Here is an 18,622-nt window from a genome sequence, read left to right as displayed (position 1 = left end):
GCAAAATCCTTGATGAAAACCTGCTTCAGAGTGCAAACAACCTTCGACTGGGGCAAAGACTTACGTTTCTACAGGACAATGACCCCAAAGCAACGCTGGAATGGCTTCAGAACATACATGTGAAATGGTCTCTGACCATTTGACTCACTCTAGCAGAACTGGTTAGGCTTTTTTTTAACGTTATCTAGAGCGTTGGTGACTGCAAATGTGCTGTTGGCAAAAATTTACTGACGTTTTTATGCCAACGATTAGTGACACAGGCCCTATTCAATGGGTGTTGAGCGTTCGTGAATTATTCTGCGATTACCAGCTACGTCTATCGACAGTTGTTGCAGTGACATTATGAACATTCTATTGAAATAGTTACTTGTCTAATGTAGTCTTTTGTTTAGACTTGTAGCTAGCTAGCAAGCTAAACAATTAACCATAATCCCATTTTATAACGTTACTACCCTGCATGAATCTGCAGGTAGATAACCAACCAGGTTAAATTTGAGCCAGCTAACATTAGGCTATAACTAGCAATGCAAATGGCTCTGAGATATGAATAATATTACTACACAGATCATACACGTAACATTAGCTAACTAGCCAGCCAGCTAACGTTAGCTAACTAGCTAACTTAACTTGAAATGATAACGACTTTTCTGACAAAATGAGAAATATCATATCTGAAAATGTAGCTAGCTAGACTATCTTACCCGTTAACATGGATGGACGCTTGTCCCTCTCTCTCACGGATGCCATGGTTACCCTTAGTTTGAAGACATAATCCAGAGTCGGGTGTTTTATACAACAGTTCTCTTTTTGCAATCAAACGGCAGAATTATCTCCATCTCCTTTAGCTATCATACTCTAATTCCACTGCCTTAAACTCGGTTCTCCAGAAAGTGGAGAGCAACATGTATGCAGTGTTAGCAGATTAGAAAGCCTACACATACTGACCAGCTCATGTTATAGACAGCAGCGAGCTACATGGCAGATCAATTCCAACTCATGTCTCTGCATGTCGAACCTACTCATTATCTCAGGCGGGATGGTTGTTGTCTTTTTCTGTGGCTAAACAACTAGGCTCGTAATTTAACCATTTTATTCATATTTACAGATTGCATACAAGTTTATTATTAAGGCACATGAAGTTCACATGTTCCAGAAGGCATTTCTGCCTAAAAACGCATTTTGATAATAAAAATAAATAAAAAAAATGGCGCGACATACGCCCAGTTTCCTGAAACGAGTCACGTGGATAAATCGAAGGGTATGAATACTTTCTGAAGGCATTGTAATTATTTTTAAAAAATTCAGACCTGGATATAATACATATTATTCCAGTACTGGAGAACAGACAATCATGAATTTCATCTCATCCTTGAGGGAGTGAAGATCGCCAATTTCCAAACTCAATGGTGTGAATAACAATATGCCCTTTTGTCTGAGGAAACTCTCAATGACATGCATTAATCAGATTGACTGTTGAATGTGGATAACTGCTAACTCCGTATGTGTTGTCTATGGGATAGTGCTAATGGCTAGCTAACTCGGTGTGTGTTTCTATGGGAATATTGCTAAGTACTAACTGAGTGTGTTGTCATTTCCAAGATGTGATCAACTGGCCGGAAGGAGAAGATGCTCCCCCTGCCGACTCCCAGGAGCTGATCACCTTGCTACTCAGACAGAACCCTCTGGAGAGGATGGGAACAGGTAAGGCACAAATTGTGCACAACACATGCCACATACAAATACCTTTTTCACTCTACCAAACCAAGCTGTGATAGGCTGGCCTGGTTTCACATCCACCAAGCAGATTACGGTTAGTCGGCCCCATATTTATGTGAGTCAGGCAAAAGATTGGATTTATTGGGGCTACGTTTAATTTGTTGAAACTCAGCACAGGGGACAGGAAATGAAATGTTTTCTATTATTAGAGGTTGAAGGTGTTCAAAGGTTTTTATTTTTATTTTTTATTTGACCTTTATTTCACCAGGCAAGTCAGTTAAGAACACATTCTTATTTTCAATGACGGCCTGTTTACTAACAGTTATGACCTACCAGGGAGCGTCCTCTCCCCTCAGTTAAAACTGTCCAGGTACAGACAGTGGTTATTGTCATAACTCTCTTGGTGCCTTCTCAGCACAGCCCGTTATTTAAAGATACAAGGCTGGACAGATGGGATCAAACTAATGGGCGGAACAGTTTATCACAAAACCCTGCTGCCTCACCTCTTCCTTTCCCCAATTACAATAATTCCTCCCGGGCCACCTCGAATGTCGACCCGGGCAAGGTCACGCATCTTCAGCGTCTGCGAATCATAAACATTGTCCCTGACCTGAGATGAAGCCACGGGGCTCTCCACCGTGTCTTAAATGGTACCCTATTTGCTATATAGGGCTCTGGTCAAAAGTAGTGCACCGCGAAGGGAATAGGGTGCCATTTGGAACGCCGCCTTTGTCTCCTGCACAGCAGGCCATACAGGACTGTATTCATCAGCTCCAGAGGTTGGGGTCGAGCTATTCATCGGCGGCACTCCGTCTCTTCCTCAAAGGTCACCGGCAGGAAATTGCACTGCATAATTGATGGCTGGTGATGTCACTTTTGGGTGCTGGCCAGTAAAAAAAGAGGATGAAATGTTAGCGTCTCTGCATTTCCTTTTTCTGTTGGGGCAGTGGCACCGCTTGTCCAATGTCAACTTTTGTCTTGAATGGACCCCAGAAGTGCAAGATGTGTCCATCTCTGTCCATCTCTGTGAGTCTGTTTGTGTATGCAGAGGTGGAAAAAGTACCCCATTTGCCATACTTGAGTAAAAGTAAAGATACCTTAATAGAAAATGACTCAAGTGAGAGTCACTTAGTAAAATACTACAAACCAGATGGCACCATTTTCTTGTTTTTTTTGTATTGTACAGAAAGCCAGGGGCTCCAACACTTAGACATCATGTGTGTGTTTAGTGAGACCGCCAGATCAAAGGCAGTAGCGATGCCATGGATCTTCTCTTGATAAGCGTGTGAATTGAACACGCTTATCCGGTTCTGCTCAGCATTCAAAATATAACAAATACTTGTGGGTGTCAGGGAAAATGGATGGAGTAAAAAGATAATTATTTTCTTTAGGAATGTAGTTAAGTAAAAGTAGAAATTGTCTGAAAAAGACATAGTAAAGTACAGATACAACAAAAAACTACTTAAGTCGTACTTCAAAGTATTTTTATTAAGTACTTTACACCACTGTGTGTATGCGTGTGCGTACGGTGCATTCATAAAGTATTCAGACCCCTTGACTTTTTCCACATTTTGTTACGTTTACAACCTTATTCTAAAATGGATTTAAAACAGTTTTCCCCCCTCATCAATACGCCATAATGACAAAGCTAAAAACAAAAAAAACATAGCACATTTACATAAGTATTCAGACCCTTTACTCAGTATTTTGTTGAAGCACCTTTTGCAGCGATTGCAGCCTCGAGCCTTCTTGTGTATGACGCTGCAAGCTTGGCACACCTGTATTTGGGGAGTTTCTCCCATTCTTCTCTGCAGATTCTCTCAAGCTCTGTCAGGTTATATGTGTCTGTTCATAATGTGTTTGTGCATCCTTCCTCAGGCGGTGCGTATGAGGTGAAGCACCACCAGTTCTTCCACACTCTGGACTGGGACAGTCTGCTGAGACAGAAGGCTGAGTTCATCCCTCAGCTGGAGTCAGAGGACGACACCAGCTACTTCGACAGTGAGTCTAGTCTACTTCCTGCTCTTAAAAAATACAGTAATCTATACTATAGAATACAGCTACTTCGACAGTGAGTCTAGTCTACTTCCTGCTCTTAAAAAGTACAGTAATCTATACTATAGAATACAGCTACTTCGACAGTGAGTCTAGTCTACTTCCTGCTCTTAAAAAATACAGTAATCTATACTATAGAATACAGCTACTTCGACAGTGAGTCTAGTCTACTTCCTGCTCTTAAAAAGTACAGTAATCTATACTATAGAATACAGCTACTTCGACAGTGAGTCTAGTCTACTTCCTGCTCTTAAAAAGTACAGTAATCTATACTATAGAATACAGCTACTTCGACAGTGAGTCTAGTCAACTTCCTGCTCCTAAAAAATACAGTAATCTATACTATAGAATACAGCTACTTCGACAGTGAGTCTAGTCTACTTCCTGCTCTTAAAAAATACAGTAATCTATACTATAGAATACAGCTACTTCGACAGTGAGTCTAGTCTACTTCCTGCTCTTAAAAAATACAGTAATCTATACTATAGAATACAGCTACTTCAAAATGTTTAAAAGAATTCCCCCCACAGCTCGATCAGATAGGTACCATCACCTGGAGACGGAGGAGGAGGAGGATACGAATGATGAAGACTTCAATGTGGAGCTACGACAGTTCTCCTCCTGCTCTCACAGGTTCTCCAAGGTGTGTTCTCTTTCTTTCTCTCGCTGTCTCGCTGTTTCTCTCACTCTCTCGGTAAGTCACAAAGCGTTCACTCAAGGCATCACTGCTCGCACACTTCCATGTCACTCCGTATGATGGAAAGCCAATTGTGTATCAACATAAACAGAAACGGATGGTAGCTCAAACCAACATCTGGAATGCTTTCAGTGTTAACTCAACATGTAATATTTCATATGGAACAGACTTGGTTTGGTCCATAAGACATGCTATGCATCTTTACCCCAATCCCCTACATCATGCAATGTAAGTCTCAGCTTTGCATAAATGTTCTGCTGCAAATCAGATCTATTTTGGGAGAACGTAGAACACAATGCCAACACGTGCGCGTTGTTATGCTGCATTGCAGTATGCTCTGCCTCTGAAAACAATGTGCCTTCGAAGGCAGGAGAATGGCTGAGGAATAGTTTTTGTTCCGTGATCCACCACAACCCACCAGTTTATAGTGCACAGCCTAGCAGTCTAAGCAGTGGCTGCTACCGCTATTTTGGAATCACTGCCTGTTTTCTATTGTATCAAGGTCTGTCCCAACTTTTTCATACTATGAATGGATATATTTATGAGTGATGTCTTTAGGTGTACAGTAGTTGTTTTTCCTCTATGAGGACAGTCTGTAAGGTCTCTGTCTGTGTGTCTGTCTCTCGGTCTGTGTGGTGTGTAGGTGTACAGCAGTTTGGACCTGTCCCGTGGCCAGCTGGAGGAGAAGGGCGAGACGGAGGAGAAGAAGAGTGAGAGCTCTCTGACTGTGAACTCTCTGAGCTGGACACCGGAGTTCACTGAAATGTACGCTTCACAATATCCCTTCTGTTACACTCAAACTCTGATTAATAACCATCTATTGTTTTCACACATATTTTGGTTCACTATTCATTCAGTTCTCATCACCATTACAATTGCAATGCATAACCCAATCAGTCAGTACAACAATTATAATACAGTAAACTAGTATGTTTTGAATGTTTCTTTTCTGAGGGTGGTTGATATTTACCTATTTCCATTCTCTCCCCTCAGGCACTCCCTGTCCCGATCCTCAGACACAGAGAGCACTAGCATGGGCCTTCGCCCCCCCGGCCTCCTCCCCAAGTTTGCCATCTCGGCAGAGGACGGAGATGAGGAGTCCCTGGTCCTGAGGGACCCCAGCAAGGGGGCCTTCTCCGTCGGAGAGGACGAGGCTGACGCAACCACCCCCGGGAGCACGCACAGTGGGGCTACTCTCTCTGGTATGGAGGCCTGGGCCTAGAGCACTGGTTAGAGCTGGTAGAAGATGTAGGGATAATGCTAGATATTGCCATCATGTTGGGTGTTTAAGACTGTGGGTTCAACTGGTATTAAAAAAAAAAGGTTATGATATGGTTCAAGGTTTTTAATGTGCTTGATTGTAACAAAAACATGTATGGAACATTTTGGACATAATTGTATCCTGTTCTTCTTTGGTCTGTAGGTAGTTTCTCAGAGCACCTGGACCCGCTTCCTTCCAGGGATGAGGGCATAGACAGCCCTGACTCCTCCTCCAAGACTCCCATGGACCTGGGAGGGCAGCATGGCGGCCTGCAGCCCGATGGACATGGGGATAAGCATGGTGGTGTTGCCAAAGTTTCCAAGTCTGTCTCAGCTAGTGCCCTCTCCCTCATGATCCCTGGAGGTGAGAGGACACACACACACACACACACACACACACACAACCCCTGTGATCTCTAGCATTTCGATTTAGAGGAGGTTAGAGGACAGGATGAGGAGTAAGCGTGAGCACATAATTAGAATTAGAGCGATGGATTTCGAGAGAGGAGTGTGAAAGAGATGAAAGATGCCGAGATGAAAGATCTGTGTGAAATTGGCACAGCTCCTGCTGGGATGAGGCTCCAGTTTATGGAGTGGCTGTGTGCGCAGTAGCCCAGAAGAGGAGCCACTAACTCGGTGGTGAGCTGAGAGGCCCTTCCACTGTTGGGAGGGGAATAAATCCCTAAGGGCTCACTCCCAGCAGGGACACAGTAATTCATGGCTCCCAGGCTTTATAGGAACATCTGGGTACTGAGGGGATTGCCACTGGAAAACAGGTCAATAGAAATGACAGTAGCGGTCCTTGTCTGTGTTTTTACCTTTAAATGAACCTCCACTGGGTTTTTGGTTTGAAGAATTTTTAGAATTCAAATTGACGGTGTGCTATTCAAAAAAAACTTTATGGCAACACTTATTTAGCTTTCACCCTATCTGGCAGATTCCCAGATTAGTCTCTTGATTGTATCACAATGGCCACATTATTTCCCCTAGTAAAATGCCTTTCGTTAATGTGTGTCTCATATTGGTACAGATATCATTAGAAATGTCTTTCTCATTCTTCCAGTTATCTTAAATGCTTTGTGATATTTACAGCCATTTTTAATCATTCAAAATAATGACATTTATTTGTCCGTCTTATTGTTCCAGATATCTTCGGGGAATCCCCTCTGGCCAGCCCCATATCCCCCTACTCCCTCTCCTCGGACCCATCTTCTCGTGACTCCTCCCCCAGCCGAGACTCCTCCCTCTGCGTCATCTGCCCTCGGCAGCCAATCATCATCCACAGCTCGGGGAAGAAGTTTGGTTTCACGCTGCGGGCCATCCCGGTGTACGCCTGCGACCGCGACGTCTACACTGTCTACCACACGGTCTTAGTAAGAACAGCGTTGTTTCACCATGTTGGGACAAACACAGTCAAATAACTAATGAAGTGCCGGTAATACAGTACATTTCTGTTGGTCACTTTCATCCGTGTCATTGGATATTGAATAATATGTTAAGTGGCTGTATTCAATTAAACCTGTACTGTGGGAAACAATGTTTTGTTTTTGTACTGCAATATGATCTCATTATTGAGTGATGATAGATACAAGTAGCTAACTGTGTTTCTATGTGTTTAGAATGTGGAGGACCCGGGTCCGGCCCTGAAGGCGGGGCTGAAAGCTGGTGACCTCATCACTCATGTGAATGGAGAGCCGGTCCACGGCCTGGTCCACACTGAGGTGGTGGAACTGCTGCTCAAGGTCAGAGAACCATTGGATATAAAGCTTTCATCAGATGTACTGTAACTGCCAGTAACAATTGTCCACAAAGGGGAGCGACGTAATCGTATAAGCATAAGGTATATTTGAAAGGTATTTCTATGATAGAGCGCACACTGTTTATCTACCAGTAATTTCATTTACAGTAGTCCAGCCAACTATTTTGTTTCCAACCCTGTTTCTAACTTAACACTCTCACAATGGAGCTAATTAATTTTGGGCCAGTTTATCTTACGTGTCCATGTATCTGCTTCCATTCCAGAGTGGCAGTAAGGTGGCCATCTCCACCACACCGTTTGAGAACACCTCCATCAAAACAGGGCCTGCCAGGAGGAACAGCTGCAGGAGCAAGATGATCCGACGCACCAAGAAGCCCAAGAAGGAGAAGACGCAAGAAAGGCACGCATTTCATGTTTGGCTTTGTTGTTTTCTATATGAGAAACCATTTCATTATTAGATATGAACCAATGAACTAGATCTAGGTCTCTATACAGTGTGCTCTGTAGAGGTCACTAGTGAGCTTGTACAGCAAGTGTTTTCAGGTTTTGTCATATACAGTATAACCACAGGGTGTAGCTGTGGCTCCTTGCAACAGTGCTAAAATCCCCCCCATGTCACTACTAGACAACGACAACTCTCATCACCACTGTCGGTCAAGTTTTTTTCATTCCAAAGATCTCACTGTGGCTTTCATTGTTGATTGAATGAATGGTTTTATTGGTTACTCAAGAAAATAAACATTGTTATACCACTGTTTAAGAACAATGATCATCAACACAGCAACAAAATAAATAAACGTCCTCTCACTGTCAACTGCATTTATTTTCCGTAAACTTAACATGTGTTAATATTTGTATGAACATAAACAAGATTCAACAACCGAGACATAAACTGAACAAGATCCACAGACATGTGATTAACAGAAATTGAATAATGTGCCCCTGAACAAAGGGGGGGGGGTCAAAATCAAAAGTAACAGTCAGTGTCTGGTGTGGCCACCAGCTGCGTTAAGTATTGCAGTGCATCTCCTCCTCATGGACTGCACCAGATTTGCTGGTTCTTGCTGTGAGTTGTTACCCCACTCTTCCACCAAGGCACCTGCAAGTTCCTGGACATTTCTGGGGTGAATGGCCTTCACCCTCCGTTCCAACAGGTCCCAGACGTGCTCAATTGGATTGGGATCTGGGCTCCCCTTAGTTCAGGGACACATTAGGGACTAGCATTTCTGTTAGTCACATGTCTGTGGATCTTGTTCAGTTTATGTCTCAGTTGTTGAATCTTATGTTCATACAAATATTTACACATGTTAAGTTTGCGGAAAATAAATGCATTTGACAGTGAGAGGACTGTTTTTAATTTTTTTAAGTTATAACACATTTTTACGGATAGTTTTCTTAGATTAGACACTCTCTAGAGTGTAGACCACAAATACATTCTCGTGAGTTTCTGGGCCTCATGCTGGTAGACTGACGTCGTCTTCTCTCCTCTCTCTCCAGGCGGCGGTCTGTGTTCAGGCGTTTTGCCATACAGCCCTCCCCTCTGCTGCAGACCAGCCGTAGTTTCTCCTCTCTCAACCGCTCCCTGTCCTCTGGGGAGAGTCTCCCAGGGTCTCCTACCCACAGCCTGTCCCCCCGCTCCCCCACCGCAGCCTTCCGACCCACCCCCGACTTCAACCAGTCAGGTGAGATAGACTGTCAATCGTTCACATTCGATGGAATAAATTAAATGTACACAATAAAATACATTTAAGAATTGAGCTGTGTTTATCAGTGAAACAATCAATATTTCTTAAATGAAGGTGTACAATATTTACCACTATAAAAGATTATTAGTTGAATAACTTCCTTTCCTCTGTGTTTCCAGGTGGCAACTCCTCTCAGAGTAGCTCCCCGAGCTCCAGTGCTCCAAACTCCCCCGCAGGCTCCGGCCACATTCGTCCCAGCACCCTCCACGGCCTGGGCCCCAAACTGACGGGCCAGAGGCTCCGACAGGGCCGTCGCAAGTCCGCTGGCAGCATTCCCCTCTCCCCGCTGGCCCGCACCCCATCTCCGACACCCCAGCCCACCTCCCCGCAGCGCTCACCATCTCCCTTACTCAGCCATGGGACCATGGGGATCTCCAAGACCACCCAGGCTTTCCCAGTCAAGATGCACTCTCCCCCCACCATTGTCCGCCACATGGTACGGCCCAAGAGTGCGGAGCCGCCCCGCTCGCCGCTCCTCCAGCGGGTGCAGTCGGAGGAGAAGCTGTCACCCTCCTACACGGGTGACAAGAAGCACCTGTGTTCCAGGAAGCACAGCCTGGAGGTGACCCAGGAAGAGGCCCTGGGAGAGGAGGTGCGTCCTGGGGACATGGACCACCACACCCTGCAGCGTGTGGAGGAGACGCCCAGCGAGCCTCCGGCCATCACCCGGGTCCGGCCGGCTGAGCAGGGCTGCCTCAAGAGGCCCGTTGGCCGCAAGATGGGTCGGCAGGAGTCTATGGAAGAGCTGGACAAGGAGAAACTGAAAGCCAAGGGGGTGATGAAGAAACAGGACTGGTCAGAGAGGCGAGAATCCCTGCAGAAGCAGGACGCTCTACAGGAGTCTGATACATCTGGTGCTGAAGGAGGAAGATGCCAGGGCAGAAGCCAAGGCTCAGATACAGTCTCACTGGAAGGCAAAGCTGCCAGCTTCACCCTAAAAGATGTTCTGTATAAGAAGTTGAACACTCGTGCCGGTGAGGGCACCCCCGAACCACTAGGGGGCAATAGCGCTGACTCGTCTCTGTGCTCTATCCATCCTGACTGGAGCCCCCAGAAGCCTGAGTGGCAGCTGTCACGGCAGAGCAAAGAGGGCGGTAAGCCAGACAGGCTTGATTTCAAGGCCCCCAACATGGAATTTGCCCGAAAGAGGCTGTCGTTCGAGGAGCGAGAAGACGGCGGCATGTGTCGGCTCTCTCCCGGCATTCATGAGAGCCTCCATTTTAGCTCCATACGTTCCAAGAGTCTGCAACTGGACTCAGCGCTGGCTCTAGACCACATCAAGAGTACAATGAGCAGCGTCCACACCAGCCCTGAGGGCCTGAACCCCAAGATGTTCTCTGGGAGGGGGGAGGGAAGCGCCGTGGAGAAACTCCAGCTCATCTCCTCCAATGAAGGCTCCCTCAGGAAGACCTCCTCGGAATACAAGCTGGAGGGGCGTCTGGTCTCCTCCCTCAAACCCCTGGAGGGCACCCTGGACATTGGCCTTCTTTCCGGGCCAAGGGTGTCTAAAACAGACACCTGCCTCTCCAAGTTGGCCGACAGCGATACCGGTTCAATAGGGATACCCACATGGCTGCAAAGCCCAGTTGAGCGGCAGGTGTTGATTCCCCTGCTCAAACCCTCTGACAAGCAGAAAAGCCCGCCCACCAGTATACTAAGCCCTGCAGCTGTTGTGGCCCTCAGCAGCCCAGTTCCCGCCAAAGAGGCTAGTATTTCCAACACTGGGTTTAAATGCAGTAGCAGTGGTGAGATGCCACACGACAGACCTAGTCACAGTGAACCCCCAATGGCTTCCTCCAAGGCAGAGGTCTCCGACTTTGGTGGGAAACAAGAGAGCAGGTCCAGTATGATAGCTCACGATCATAGGACATCCCGCCACAGCGCCCACTTTTCCCACTGCGGGAAGACGCCCTCCATACGGGAGGTCAGCAACGAAGACCAGGAGGAGGAGGTTGAGCCACCTCAAGAGACTTCAGCTCCTGCACAGCAAAACAACATTGACATCTCCAAGACATCCGATACAGTTGTCGCCGCAAAGTCAGGGAATCCCAGGAAGACTGCACCCTCCGTCCCTGCCCCAAAAGTGAAGGTTCATACAACTGCCCCTCATGTAGCTGTACCAGTGAAGCAAAGTTCAGATTGTCAGTCAGGGCCCAGTTACCTGCAGAGCAATGAGAAACAAAGATCAGCTGAGAATACAGGTAGCATCACTACATTTGTACAATATATTTTAGAGCAGACTCCATACCTGTCAAAGCAGCAGATATTATCCAGCAGTCCCTCGACAGGGACCACAAAGCAATCGTCCATCCCTGCTCCAATACCTAGTCTTGGAGATAAGAACCGAACAAGTGGTCAAGTTTCTCAAAAACAGCATGGCACGGAGAAAACCCAGAATCCGGACACGGTTCAAAGAAACAGGCCTGTTCCAAACACTGCCAATGAACCTGCCAGTGTGTCTGCTGTTGAGGAGCTCCAAACTGCAAACGCAGGAAGAGATAAAATGACCCAAGTCAGAGAGACAAGTCCTAAAGTGGATGTAAAATGTGTTTTGTCTAAAGAAATGTTGTACAATGCAACTGGTAAAACAGAAGCAACACAAAAGTGTGATCAAAGAAAATATGCTTGTACCCTTAGCAGTCAGGTAGCAAATAGTATTGTCGTGAAGCAAAGTAGAGAAGATCCCACTTCACCAAAGATGAAGGGTAGCAATGCAAAGACAGGAGAGCGAGAGCAGCTATCTTTAACAAATCGACCTGCTGAAAAGACTTGGGTCAAAGGATCTCTTGAGGCAGAAATACTCATCACTAAAAAGCAAACTGATGTAAATATCAAAGAGACGAGTCCTGTGCGGACAGTGAAACAGTCCCCACCAAGTCCCGCTTCAACAAAACAAACTATCTCCAAAACTAAGCCAAGATCGGACTCACCTCTCCCTTCACAAACTTTTGGGAAGACAGAGGAGGAGAGGGGGAGGTATGAAGCGAAAACACCAGCCACAGCCCCAGTCGTCAAAGTGAGCCTGGAATCAAAACGGCAAGAGTCGTCTCAGAAAACCTCGGTCTCAATGGTCAAAGAAATCCCAGACTCAAAACGGAAAGATCCCGTACTCAAAACCTCAGTCCAAAGCCATGTCAAAGAAAGTTCAGTCTCCAAACTAAAGGAATCTTTGTCCCAAATTCCTGCCCTAACTCCAGTTGTCAGACAAAACTCTGACCCCAAAAAGAAACAGAAAGAACCAGAACCCCACACCTTTGCCCCAACCCCAGCCCAAGTCATCAAAGATAACCTGGACTCAAAACAGAAATCAGCCCCTCCGAAAACCTCGATCTCAACCGCAATCAACTCAAAACAAAAGGAAATCACTACTTCAACAGTTGTCAGACAAATCATAGATTCAAAACAAAAATCACCCCCTCACAAAACTCTTTCCCCAAACGCAACCACTGTCATGAAAGAGCCAGCCCATATCTTTGCTGCAACCCGACAAGCCCAGAAAGAGCCTCCGACCTGGTCCAGTGCTCCCTCCCAATCCACCCCTTTACCAGTGGTGCCAGCACCAGCAGTGAGAAGAGAAGCACACCCACCCAAAGGTGGAACTCTCTCAAGCAGGGCCAACGGCAGCACCGGACAGGAGGCTGTGGTCCAGACCTCTAGGGAGGACCAGGGGAAGCCGAGGGAAGAGGCCCCTAGGTCAGAAGGCCTTAGGTTGGACTCTTATAGGGGCCTGGGTGGGGTGGATGCCACAGGGCCAGCAGCCACCACCCCCAGCAACAGCACCCCCCAGGCCAAACTCAGCACAGTTGAACCCAGGGTCACGAACTCTGACAAGCAGGTAACCTCCAGCCGAAAAGAACAGGCTGACAAGAAGAAAGGGGAATCTGCTCAAGAGGTAGCGTCTGCACAGAAAAACACCAAGAGAGAGACTTCAAGAGTGGCTGTTGTGGTGAAAGAAGCCACAGGTTCAGACAAAGACTTGGCCCGACACAAGCAATCGAAGGATTTGCCACGTGGCCCCGCAAACAGGAAGTAAATGCTGGATTTAAAAAATACGACGGCAGCCACCTTTGCTTTTGCGATATGTCAGAAATAAAACATTTTTGTTTTTGTTAGTAGTGTCATCATGCCTTTATTTTTTTTGAGAACCGGGGAAGCTGTTACTTCAGTGTTTATATTGCGTGAGAGAGACAGATTTTTGTGTGTTATCCTGAGTGTGTGTGGTGGTGATTGTGAATGCTTGGTCGATACAATAACTGTCTAATGTTTTTGGACTGAATGTAGACTGATTTTTGCTGCTCATTTGTGGTTCTCTGCTGTGTGTAACAAAGGTGTCAAATTTGTATCTGGTGATTGATCGGGGGCTTTATTATTAATTGACAGCAGAGTGCAATGTGCAATCAATATGTCAGGGGGCAGGTTGAATTGAATTGCACTGGGTTTAGAGCACCTGCCATTAAAGGTAGCAGACTTACGATGCGTGTAGACTGAACTATGTCCATTTCACTCCCACTCAAAGAGTTATGTGAGCTGAAAACACAGTAGCCATGGCACATCATCCAGTCAACCATTTAAGCGTTGTGATATTGACGCAGATCATTCACTCGCACTCGTTATACCGAAGTCAAATATCACCACGTTTGTTTAGATACTTTATCTTATGTCACTTTTTCTTTATTTTGTATTACCAAGAAGTGAAGTTAGTTTTTTTTTTTTTTTTTTTTTGGGTTAGCGGTGCACAGAAGAAACACACTATTTTCTGTACTTCTTACCTATAACTATTTAATATGGAATCATCTTACGGTTCTGGAATCATATTTAGTGGATGAGGCCTTAGGGTTATGGGGAATAAAAGAAACGTGCTGTTCTTAGCAGGTTATGTTGTAATTCACATTCCTTTCACATCTCTACATTTCTTAACCTTAGATTTTTATGCAATATCTTGAAAGTAATTATGTCAACACTAACTGTACAAATGGGGATACATGGGCTTAAGGAAATATAAGCGTTTGTTTTATTTGTATATATTTTGCAATGTCATGTTTGTATACTCAGTGATGTCATTTCAGAATCATGTTCTGCTTGATAATTCTGTGTTCTAGAATAAGCTAACATAATGTCTATCTATACCTATCCAAAATACATCCTCTCTAACATGGTCATTTTAACAGTTCTGATATGTTCTGAATTTTACTTGAATAGAAATAAAGCATAAATGGGCAATTGTGCTTTTCCTCAAAAATGTAGAGTTGAAAATAAACAAATAAAAAAACTGAAAGAGGCAAGTGTTTCCCAAGAATGTGTTCAATCTCGATTTTGCCATAATGTATGAAGAATTGTTAATACACTGGAATATTTCACTGAGCCCAATACATTTGAATATTTCACTGAGAAAATATGTATGTTATTATGACAATGTGTAGAATGCAAGCTCAATGAGTTGATGGAATGAACCAACAATTCTAAGTATGTTTGCCTGTGGAAGAGATTTCTGAAAGTCTGTTTTTAAGGAGTAAATTTGCATCTTATTTGGGTGTTGTTTTCCAGTTATGTTTATATTTGTGCGATAGATGTTCATGCAATGGGAAATGCATTTTCGGGTATTGGAAATGAAAAAAGGGCTCAAATTCAAGTAAACGTCTCGAAAATATATTGGGAACGTCAGGGTTGCAAGAGATTAGATTTCAGATCATCTTCTGAAGTCGTGTTCCATTGTTCGTATTAGTTTTTTTGTTTGTTGTAATTTTCATTCAACTCCTGTTTTTTTCTCTTCTTTTTTCCATAAGCAGTCGCCTACATTTATGTGCCAGATGAAAACGATATCCAGTTAAATGTCTAGCTAACAATAGGCTTGAAATGACTGATTTTGTAAGAACAAAATGCACCAGTATACAAATCTTATATACATAAGTCATTATATTCTAGACAGCTGATGTTTAGGTGATTTATACTGGCTTTGTGTATCAAAAAACAGTGGACTTCTTTTACATTGATTTAGGCATATCCTGTAGTTTAGCCGCCAGGCCTTTTGATTGCATACCACAAATATCCAACACAAAGTAGATTTTCAAAATATGCTATACAATATTTACTCTAATGTAGGCTATGTCATAACAATAGACAATCTACTTTATCTTAGGGAGGCAAACAAAAACTAAACGGGACGCTATATATTTACATAAATGGTAACCTGTACCCACGAATGCACATTGTAGAAAATAACGAATGAGATTGATTGTAAAGATTTTTTTTTTTTAAATAAGAATCTGAAGTTTTACTTTTCTCATTTAGTTATTGTAAATGTATTGTCAAACATTTTGGGGGGAGAGAAAAAAAGTCACCTTAATATTAGACACCTTAGCCCTTCCTTCTAGAAAGAATGATTGAGATGAATGTTGTTCCAAATCAAACAGGCTCTTCCCACTGGGCAAAAGCGGGTTGAGTCAACCATTTCAACCAAAAAGATTCAATGGGATGACGTTGAATGAACGTGAAAAACTGATTGGATTTGAAGAAAGTCATCAATTTACGGGAATTTCATTTTTATTTTTTTTATTTTTTTCCCACCTAACTTTAACCAAAATTGAATGACACGGTGACATTTTTTTGTTGATTTGACGTTGAATTCACATTAGATGACATCTCAACCAAATGTAAAATCAAAACAAGACGTTGTGCCCAGTGGGTGGATACAGATGGAAAATAATCAGAAAACACTTTCTTTTAATGATGGAGTGTCTATTTGTCCCCATGCCTTTTTTATCTGATTGATGTTTAAATCCTTTAAAAATAGCACATTCAGTGTTTGTTTACAAATACTTCATGGATGTATATTTTGTATATTGTGTTAATGATTTGCCAAGTCGATACGCTACGTCACAGGAAACATGTTCGTGTTGGTAGTGTCTGTGACTTCCTCACCTATCCAGCCACCCTGTTGTGTTAGACAGTCTATCTGTGTGGTGGTCAATGTCTCTGCTTCAACATCTGTCGGGTCCCACATTTGTCCTGCTTGTTTTTGGAGTTTCCTTTTTTCCTTTGTGTGAAACTAGTATTAGATGAACTTGCTTACTATGGTTTGTCTTTTAGGATTTGTACAATACAGCTGTTTGAGTTTTTGTATTTTGCCCAAGGAAATCTCTATGGATGTCATAGATGTATATTAAAACAGATCTTTATACTTCTAAAGTTGCATAACACTGAAAATAAAAAAGGCATGGTAAAAGTCTGTTTCTCTTCTTTATTGAGATCATGAAATGATCATGAAAAATCTGAATATGCATTATTATTTGTGTCATTGTGATATAAAGATTATGAGGAGATATACTAAAATGGAATGCCCGGCCACTTACTTATATAGTCCCGTTAAGATGCACAAACTCTCATCTGCAGCTGTTGATATGCAACAGCTTACTTTTGTTGTCCTATAGGGGCAGTATTTCATTTTTGGATAAAAAGACGTGCCCGTTTTAAGCGCAATATTTTGTCACGAAAAGATGCTCGACTATGCTTGGAATTGATAGTTTTGCAAAGAAGACACTGACGTTTCCAGAACTGCAAAGATTTTCACTGTGAGTGCCATATAACAAAATCTACAGGCAAAACCAAGATGTTTGAGTGACCAGGAAATCAACAGGATTTCTGGAGGCACGTTTTCCATGATCGCCTTATATGGCTGTGAATGCGACAGGAATGAACGGACACTTCCTATCGTTTCTCCCAGGTGTCTGCAGCATTGTGACATATTTGTAGGCATATCATTGGAAGATTGACCATAAGAGCCTACAATTACCAAGTGTCCCGCACGGTGTCTGCGTGGAAATTGGTGCGCAAAAGTCAGGTACCAGTATTTTTCCATCCGAATCAGAGAAGAATGCACGCTTCCAGGGAAGGCATTTCAATGAAGAGATATATGACAAAACACCTTGAGGATTGATTCAAACAACGTTTTCCATGTTTCAGTCGATATTATGGAGTTAATTCGGAAAAAAGTTTGACGTTTAGGTGACTGAATTTTCGGTTAGTTTCGGTAGCCAAATGCATAGTAACAAAATGGAACGTTGTGTCCTACACAAGCATCTTTCAGGAAAAACTGGACATCTGCTATGTAACTGAGAGTCTCCTCATTGAAACATCTGAAGTTCTTCAAAGGTAAATTATTTTATTTGATCCCTTTGCTGGTTTTTGTGAATGTTGCGTGCTAAATGCTAACGCTAAATGCTAAGCTAGCTATCACCACTCTTACACAAATTATTGATTTTCTCTGGTTCTAAAGCATATTTTGAAAATCTGAGACGACAGGATTGTTAAGAAAAGGATAAGCTTGAGGGCAGGCATATTTATTTCATTTCATTTGCAATTTTCAGAAATCGCTAATGTTGCGTTATAGTAATGAGCTTGAGGCTGTAGTCACAATCCCGCATGCGGGATGGGGCGGCCTAAGATTAAGTTAAGTTGAGGGTTGGGCGATGGTTAGTGGATAGTTAGCTGAACAGTTTGTTGATAGCAAGTTGAACATGATTCTATACCATCTGCAGGGGATTCCAAATAAAGTGGTACCCTTCAAAGCATTTCATATCCTTTATTTCTTTCTTAGTTTTTTTTTATTATGCAGTTGTTAAAATTGCCATTGACATAACATGTCCAAATTGGAACCAATGCCAGCAAATGCACATCTGATAACCTTTCCTTTGAACCAACATGTCCTATCTATGTAGATCACTTTATTGGTATTGCTTTGAATCCAACAAATTAATGTTGGAACAGTTGCATGCCAAAGGTTTGTCACTCAGGTCAATTTTGTTATTTTCTCTTTTGACAGAGTCTACTTAAACTATTTCTATCTGATTAATGGCCAAATTGAGCAGGACATTATTCAGTGAGTTGAATGGATTCGTATTGGCAACAACTAGTTTATTACCACTAAGATTGGCATACGTCAGGTTGGTGAGGTAGTGAAATGCGTTCTTCTCAAGAGATGGGAAAAAAATCCCCATCAAAATCCTAAAGTTAAATTCAGAGATCAGGTTTTTTGCTGCGCGTCAATCCACCTCATCCGCCTATGTCACAATTCCGCATCTGCGTTGGAAAGTGGCAGAACTACAGTGTTTGTCAAACCAGCAGAAATCCCCGGAAAAAAAGTTATTCTTAAGAAAACGTCTGTGAACAGTTTGGCCTACTAACTAATATGACCACTCTGTCTGAAGGTAACTACCTCCATTCTTCCATTCATTTATATAGGTTATGTGCCAACAAAATAAGAGGTTAAATGTGTCAAAAATATTTATTGAGTTTACATGGTAAGGAGGTGACCAAGAACCTGATGGTCACACGGAAGCCCCATCCTCAGTAAAAGGCACATTTACATGGTCAGGGAGGTGACCAAGAACCTGA

General features: G+C 43.4%; 1 protein-coding gene across 8 annotated transcripts in view; it reads left to right on the top strand.

The window, feature by feature from the left end:
- Positions 1–16,457, top strand: part of LOC118385489 (microtubule-associated serine/threonine-protein kinase 3-like) — a 158,710-nt gene extending 142,253 nt beyond the window's left edge. For all 8 annotated transcript variants that reach the window (XM_052521471.1, XM_035772665.2, XM_052521470.1 and 5 more), the window contains 11 exons: positions 1,600–1,701; positions 3,595–3,717; positions 4,302–4,414; positions 5,112–5,233; positions 5,462–5,670; positions 5,892–6,092; positions 6,875–7,101; positions 7,348–7,470; positions 7,751–7,887; positions 8,985–9,169; positions 9,352–16,457. In XM_052521471.1, coding sequence (XP_052377431.1) covers positions 1,600–1,701; positions 3,595–3,717; positions 4,302–4,414; positions 5,112–5,233; positions 5,462–5,670; positions 5,892–6,092; positions 6,875–7,101; positions 7,348–7,470; positions 7,751–7,887; positions 8,985–9,169; positions 9,352–13,265 — 5,456 coding nt within the window. In that variant the 3' untranslated portion in view covers positions 13,266–16,457. The remainder of the gene's footprint in view (positions 1–1,599; positions 1,702–3,594; positions 3,718–4,301; positions 4,415–5,111; positions 5,234–5,461; positions 5,671–5,891; positions 6,093–6,874; positions 7,102–7,347; positions 7,471–7,750; positions 7,888–8,984; positions 9,170–9,351) is intronic.
- The last annotated feature ends 2,165 nt before the right edge of the window (positions 16,458–18,622 follow it).

This window comes from Oncorhynchus keta, chromosome 6 (genome assembly GCF_023373465.1).
Source record: "Oncorhynchus keta strain PuntledgeMale-10-30-2019 chromosome 6, Oket_V2, whole genome shotgun sequence".
NCBI lineage: Eukaryota > Metazoa > Chordata > Actinopteri > Salmoniformes > Salmonidae > Oncorhynchus > Oncorhynchus keta.
The sequence above is the reverse complement of the archived record's forward strand: the minus strand, read 5'-3'. Positions and strand labels throughout refer to the sequence as shown.